We start from the raw sequence: 7,873 nt of genomic DNA on the forward strand, positions 1-7,873 counted from the left end.
TTTGCAGTTTTTAATAAAGATTTTATTGCAATTTGTTCTGAATAACCTTTACAAATATGTTGAAAACGTACATCAGAAACAATGCGGTCGTGTTATCTTGTCCGGTTGAAAGTGGTTCTTTGCAGTCAATAAAGTAACTAACAACTGGTACAACTTGGCAATGAAAAAGACCAAAAACGGCCAACGTTGCTTTTGTCGAATTGGTATCCGCATTTGACATGAAGCGACGCATACCTTAACGGCACATCTTTTGTTTCTAATTCTGGTGTGTTGTTGTAGTCAACAATAAAGTGACTGGTTTTGAACAAAATACAAATTGCCTTTTGGAGTCCATTTTTAAACATGCTTTACTTATATTGAAACGCGGTTTCTATTCTAACAGGAGACACTATTCCTACCACGCTGACTACTGCCTGTGTACGGTCGGTCGCTAGATTCCAGAATTATTCTCTTTTGATTTGAGCCATGATTCGGCAAAAAATGGTTAATTCTGAGGTCACTAACAAAGCAACATGAAACTTGTCAGTCCTGAAATTGCATGTAGAAATGCTGCAAGGGACTCTTTAATGAAAATGAATCGGGTAATTGCTGTCTCGCTTAGGGTTGGAAATTGCAGATTTTCAGCTTTCACGTAAGGTGCGAAAGAAGGAAAGAATGACATTTAATATTCATTCTTGTAAAGGTGTCGCTCAGGTTGGTGAGCAAAGAAACTCCTGCATACAAAATCTAAAACTCCGTCAGACTGTGTTGGATCGAGTATGGTCTTCTTTAGGGATCCAACAATGCATAAGCCATTTTAAAGGAGCTGTACCACAAAATTTATGAAAATTCAAACAGTAAGAAATGCCACCAAAGTAGAAGATACAAGTAACAAGGCAAATGTAAAAGAAGGCTCGGATGGACAAAGTTTAAGAAGATTGAAACGGATTGCAATTCTGGGTTTTTAAAACTAATTAGCCTGACAGTTATTTAAAGTTGTTTGCAACGTTTGATATAATGCTTAGAAGGCATAATGTTTGACAAGAAATTGTAAGTTTGTCATTTACAAGTGATTTCTTTGCTAAAGTTAAGTTTCGTAGCGCATTAACACAATGAACTAGAGCCTCCTCTCCTAGAAAACCCAGTGAAAAAAAAAAACAAAACAACAACTCGTCAGGTTTATCAAACTTTTTGGTACGTTTGTAGCCGCCCACGGCTTACTGCACGACGGCAACGTGGCATTCTCTAATGCAACATCTTATGGGGTGTTAACCCGTAAGCTGAACATTCGTTAAGGAATTCTACTCTTGGTAAAGTCACCTGCATTTGACATATTGAACAATTTGGAAAAATCCGATGACAATTCGATGTTTGAAAGGATGCGAAATTCGTCTTATTGGTAACTCTTTGCTACTGTCGCCTTTGTGATTGCTAAGCGATTGCAAAGCCGCTTGTGGTCACTTTAAAGGATCAAAATGCTGTTTGAAAGCATTTCACGACCATTATGTGATGCTTTGTATTTTTACTATTATCAGAGCTGGAGGAGAGGATTCAGCGTTTTCTAATGCAAGCATAATTCATCAGCTTCGTGAGCAAGTATCGCAGTTGCAAGTGATTGTACAAGAGAAGGAAGCAAACGAGAAGGCAGCAGCGCAGAAACTAGCGATGTACCAGAATCAACTGCACGCCAAAAACAATGAAGTTGCTACTTTAAAGGACCAATTGCAGGCACAGGTTTGTCCTAAATATTGCCAGTGGACATACTATCCATGATGCCTATACGGGGAGGCCCCGCCCAAAAGGGGTACTTTTTTTCAGACGTCGGGTATATGTACAGAGTAAGGATTTCGTGAGTTGAAGTATATGAAAGGGTAGGGAAAATTGTCTTCTTTATGGGTGTTCAGAAGGGGCTTTAACTTGAGTATTTCGAGCCGACGCATCTTACGGCCATATCAATTTAATTTATCAAACGCTACGCAAGAAGATTAACTGATAGTAGGTATGAGATAGGGGTACCATTGGTCAATGGAAGGTAACTGATAGTAGGTATGAGATACGGGTACCATTTGTCAATGGAAGGTAACTGATAGTAGGTATGAGATAGGGGTACCATTTGTCAATGGAAGGTAACTGATAGTAGGTATGAGATAGGGGTACCATTTGTCAATGGAAGGTAACTGATAGTAGGTAAGAGATAGGGGTACCATTCGTCAATGGAGGGTAACTGATAGTAGGTATGAGATAGGGGTACCATTTGTCAATGGAAGATAACTGATAGTAGGTATGAGATAGGGGTACCACTTCTCAATGGAAGATAACTGATAGTAGGTATGAGATAGGGGTACCATTTGTCAATGTAAGGTAACTGATAGTAGGTATGAGATAGGTAGCCAGTATTACTACTGGTACCATTTCTCAATGGAAGGTATACGAAAAGGACTACCTTTTTTGTCAAAAATGGTTTATTAAAAGGTAACAGTTTGGATAAGGCCTTTACCTATGGAACGTTGTTGAATACTGATTATACGAGCTTTGCTTCTACAATTATGAAAGGGGTTTTGAGGGTGTTTTAACTAGCCGGCCGTAAGCAAGATTATAGTTGTTATTATGATTAATAAACATCGTATTTGTTCTCAATGAGAGATGGCAAAAGCACGGTGGAACAGTATTAATTATAGCCGAAGTGTGATGAAACAGGGAATGATTACAAGCAGAATGTTTTCAATCTGCGTGTTGCTTCATGTGCTTTAAGCGCCGGCAACCGGAATTTTACTTGAGTTACTATGAAAAACTATAGAGAAAGTAGGCTTACTGCAGTAAATTTAAGGGGAGAATTTTTCAAGGCTTTTTTTTTTCAATGAAGGAGGAAGGATTAGCACAGTTGGTTAGTACGCAGCCTTCTGTGTGGGAGGTCCTGAGTACGATTCCCAGGTGTGACCTCAAATCCTTCTTTCGACTTCTTCCCTTTCTGTGTAGCTTTAAGTAGCTTTAAATACTCCTAAAACGGAGCAGTCATGGAGAGAGGGCGGATAAAATAAGCGCACCGTCGGCCTTAGGTTTGTGAGGGTGGATTTCCACTGTCGCGTAATTTTTATCGTGCGAACGCGCGTAAATAAAATAGAGACAATGTGTGGAAGGTCACGCCTAAACGTAAAAGTTGATCCTTGCTCAACTTTCACGTTTACGCGTGGCCTTTCATACATTATAGGGCCGTTTATACGAGAGAAAACAAGCCGCGGCTTACTCTGGCCTCTGGTTAAATAAGCCGCGAACATCCCGTATAAATGGTACAAAATCTACGTTCACGGCTTATTCAACCCACGGCTACTTCAAGCCGCCGCTTATCCTGGCCGAGGAGTTTTGGGCTGGGCTTATCCAAGCCGCGGCGTAAAACGTTGTCCGCGGCATGCTGTCCGCAAATGCTGCGCATGCTCTGTTTTCAATTATATCCCAGATCTTCACGGCTGAGAGACGCGCGCTGCAGTGGCGGGAAAGTGACCTGCTGCACGAGAAAACTCAAAATTTTGTCTAAACAACACCTCATCCATATGCATCCCTGGAACATCTCTTTCAAACCACTCGATTGATCGCTGACGCACTTTTCGTCGAGGTTTCCGACAAGTTTCGCAACAGCGCAACGCTAATCTTGAGCGAAAAGTTAATTTGAAAGAATGTAAAATAAGGCGATTTTTTAGACCAAAGCCAATCGTTTCGCTTTTCGCAAATTACGCTAGGCACCAAAACAAACTAAGTCATCATTGGACCGGTCTGGCCGCGAACTAAACCGTGAACCATTTATACCAGCAGTTCGCGTCTTATGTAAGCCGTACTCGTATAAATGGTTCCTTTCGCGGCTTATATAAGCCTCGGCCCGAGTAAGCCGCGACTTATTTTCTCTCGTATAAACGGTCCTATATAATGTCTTTATTTCATTTACGCGCGTAAATTTTACGTGCGTTCACACGGAAACATTACGCGACAGTGGAAATCAACCCTTAGTCAGATGATTATTTCGAGCTACCGACATAAAATAAGGACTCTTTACCTTTACCTGTTACTGTTTATTGGGGCGCTTGTTTATGTATTTTGATTTCCTAAGGCAAGTTTTCCTCGACAACTTGGAAAACGTTCTATTTTAAATAGAGTTTCACTGTGAAAGCTTAGGAAGTGGGATATTTTTGGTTATTATTCACAGCCTAAGGCTTCCGCTTGGGTTAAAACGGACCCAAACGCAACCACAAACAAGATCGCATCGTTACGCACTGACATCGCTGAGAAGGAGCGAAGAATTGCTCAACTATCCAACGAAAATGAAAAGCTAAACAAGCAAAAAATGCAGTCCACGACACTGCTGAACGGGTTACAGAGAGAAAACTCTGCAAAGGACGCCTTAGTGCATCAGGCGAAGAGAGAGATTGAAAAACTTAAGAAGGAACTACGTGAAAAGGATTCAACAATTTCCACCATGTCGACGAAGGTTAGATATAATACACAAAGCTAATGTTGCCTTAACCTCAAAGATAATTTTAATCGTAGCCTGCGAGTACAGCTGTCTCTCAACACTCCTCCTTCGTTGGGAAGTTTCGAGAGGCGCCCTCAGCTACGTGGAGAGGCCACTAGCAAGCTCTCCATTTCTGGAGAGAACAAAGCCAGCCTCGAGGGACTCGCGACTCCACCAAATGGCCATGGAGAGCTTGTTCGCAGGCTACGACGATAAACCATTACTTTTTTCGCGTTACACGTTCGGCTGTATCGAGGGTTCGCAATAGGTTTTTCGGGATCCGGGATCCGGGATTTTCCCTTTTTGAATCTCGGGATCCGGGATTTTCCTTATTTGTGGCCGGGATTCGGAATTAGTGGGCTGAGATGTGCACGGATGCTAGTCTCCCTCTCAGCCATTTTGGTGTCGTCACGCAACGCTCCTAGTGTAGGCAAAATCCTTTCTCAGGTTAAACCATAAAAGTTAATGCAAAGATATGTGGTGATTTGAGTTCGAATAGACGCTTTTAAACTGCCAATAGCTGTCTTATATGAAACTTTATAAAAACAGCCTGCGAGCAAGCTTTCTATTTTGTGTGGCGAGCGAAGCGAGCACGTGTGAAGCAGAGGAAAGTAAAGCCCTCGTTATTATTTTCCCGAAAATGTTAGATGAAATTTGACGTATTACGAAAGTGAGACATTTTCTTATTCATCTCTCCATCACATGTTTCCTTTTTTCAATGAAAAATAACCTAACTTGGGAAATAAAATGCGAAAATTAAACTTCAGAAAATCGTAGGGAATTTATTAGTCGTGCCCCTAGGTTAATAAATATGTACAAACTGTATGTAACGTTCAAGCTTTCTTTCTCTTATTTTCAGCTGGGAAGGCAGAAGGCCGCTAAAGAAGTGGAGAAAGAGGCACAAAAATTAGAACAAGAGCTTTATGCAACAAAAGGGGTAAGAATTGAGTGATCTGTTATGAAGGTCTTCCCATCTGAATGATCACCTTTTTTATTTTAGAGTTCTAGGGTTAACACCTTGTAATCGGTCTTATAACTAGTAAACAGCCAGTTTGAGTTAATTTAACTATCTTTACCATTTCTCCAAGAGCCTGTTTAAATGGAGGTGGGGGACCCAAGGCAGGTGAGGTAACCCGCCTGTCCTTATAATCTCTCATTTTAATTTGATCATGTTTACATGATAGGTGGGGTGACCCGCCACATGTTACCACACCTACCTGGGGTCCCCCACCTCGTAAACAGTCTCTAAATCATGTGCTTCTCTTCATTGAAATTGCGCCCGCAGTAACATATTAAATTCACTCTTCAAACGCTACCAAGGACCTTTCATTTGGTCAAAAGTCAGTAGTGAGCTCAGAAACTTGACAAGCCTCAAAGCATTCAAGAAACACATACGCGGTGTGGACCTTTCTAGCCATATAGATAATAATAGTAACTGCTGTGACTTGTGTAAATTCTGAGTCATGAACATGATGTGATGTGGTTAAGATGGACGGCCGTGTGTTTAAGTGCTCCGCGTAACATTTCGTAAATTTCTGATGTTTAAGTGTTCCTTCTGCTTTTTTCTATTTGTTTTGTTATCTTGTTTCGTGTGTCACATTATGCCTGAGTCTATTGCCAACCTAAAGAGAGAAAATAACGATCTCAAATCTAAAGTTTCAACGTTAACGGAGGAGATTTCAAGACTAAAAGACTTATTTCAACAACAAAGCAGCAGTGCCGCCCCTTCTGCTAAAGAAAAATCTCACAGCCTTGAATTCCTAAGCAAGGAATATGATGACTTTCTTCTCTTCAAAACCACTGCCAACAAAGAGCTGCAACGACTAAGTTCACAACTCTCACAGGTCAAGGCCAGGGTGGACGCCATTGCCAACGCCATCGATGAATTCCAAGAATATAGCTTTCAATACAATGTTAAAATTGTCGGTGTTCCCGAGGTGTGTTCTGACGAAGCGGCTTCAACAACAAGTAAGCTTTGTGTAAAATTGTTTAAAGAAATGGGAGAGAATATATCAATCCAAGATATTGACACTGCCCATCGTGTCCCGCAAAGAAACAACGCCGGAAATCCAAAGCCTATAGTCTGCAGATTCGTGAGACGGCTGGTTAAGGAATCTCTAATGTCTCATCGGAAAGAAATTAGCGATGTAACCCCAGCTGCGGTTGGTCTACCAGAAGGGTCTTCATTGTCTTCGGCCAGAATTTACGATCATCTTTCACCAAGAATGCAAGCAGTCCTATTCCAGGCTAAAAGAGTTAAAGAAGAGCTCCACTATCAATATTGCTGGTCAAAGGGTCCCGTTATTTGTTTACGAAAAGACTCCACATCGCGGATAATCAAGCTCAAGAGCATGGCGGACCTCGACGAACTTAAACGTAAATTGGCCATTGAAGGTTAGATTTTACTAAAAATGTCTATTGTACACGATAAAAAATGACTTCTCACAAAACAAAGAAACAGTGCGAGATCGAAAATAAGACCTTACTCGCGCAATTACCATATTATAACTGTAAAGTCCTGACTTCTGCCCACCCACAGTTTAATAGTTTAATTGATGATAATCGACCTTCTAGAAAATTGCTAGATTCTCTCAGTAGTCTCTACGACCTTAGTGTATTCCAGCTAAACTCTCTTGATAAACATATTGATCCTGATATAAATCTCTCCTCAAACAAAATACGCTCAAAATATTATTCCCCACACAGCTTTGCGCAGTTTATTGACAGCAAACAGTTGCAATCAAAAATCTCCTTTTTACATACAAATATACGTAGCTTAAAGAAAAATTTTGAAGAATTTCAACATCATGTTTTAAGTGAAATGAATTTCCGTTTTACTATTATTGGTGTAACAGAAACTCGTATATGCGATCGTGAATGTAGTTTTAATTTTGTACCAGAATTACCAGGATACTGTTTTGAATCGGTCCCAACACCTTTATCTGCCGGTGGTGTTGGCCTGTTCATTGATCAAAATTGTAAATACCGCGTCCTTGAACGAGTCTCCAATTCTTGCTATCAAGCCCTATGGATTGAACTTCATCTGCCTAACAATAAGAAATCTGTATGTGGTGTTACTTATAGGCAACACAATAACGCTAATGAGTTTCTAGAATACTTGACAGATTTTCTTGAACGGCAATGCCGTCAAAAACAAAATATTTTTGTCATGGGAGACTTCAACATAGATCTGTTAAAATATGAAACTTGTAGTTACACACAAACCTTGCTCCAAACAATGCAAAGTTTTTCAATGTTCCCAGTGGTTGATAAGCCGACTAGAGTCTATGGTAATTCAGCAACTTTAATTGACAATATTTTCATAAATAATCCAGAGAATAATATGGTCAGCGGCAATATCGTGTCCGATACAACAGATCACTTCTCTCAGAT

At 40.5% G+C, this 7,873-nt stretch overlaps 2 protein-coding genes across 2 annotated transcripts in view; both read left to right on the forward strand.

Moving 5' to 3' along the window:
* Positions 1-7,873, forward strand: part of LOC140924161 (uncharacterized) — a 54,324-nt gene that overhangs the window by 6,796 nt on the left and 39,655 nt on the right. The window contains exons 5-7 of the mRNA XM_073374226.1: positions 1,515-1,713; positions 4,175-4,456; positions 5,340-5,417. Coding sequence (XP_073230327.1) covers positions 1,515-1,713; positions 4,175-4,456; positions 5,340-5,417 — 559 coding nt within the window. The remainder of the gene's footprint in view (positions 1-1,514; positions 1,714-4,174; positions 4,457-5,339; positions 5,418-7,873) is intronic.
* Positions 5,962-6,887, forward strand: LOC140945949 (uncharacterized). The gene has a single exon (XM_073395016.1). The coding sequence runs from the start codon at positions 6,019-6,021 to the stop codon at positions 6,877-6,879; it is 861 nt and encodes a 286-aa protein (XP_073251117.1). The 5' UTR covers positions 5,962-6,018; the 3' UTR covers positions 6,880-6,887.

The sequence above is a fragment of the Porites lutea genome, chromosome 1 (assembly GCF_958299795.1).
Source record: "Porites lutea chromosome 1, jaPorLute2.1, whole genome shotgun sequence".
NCBI lineage: Eukaryota > Metazoa > Cnidaria > Anthozoa > Scleractinia > Poritidae > Porites > Porites lutea.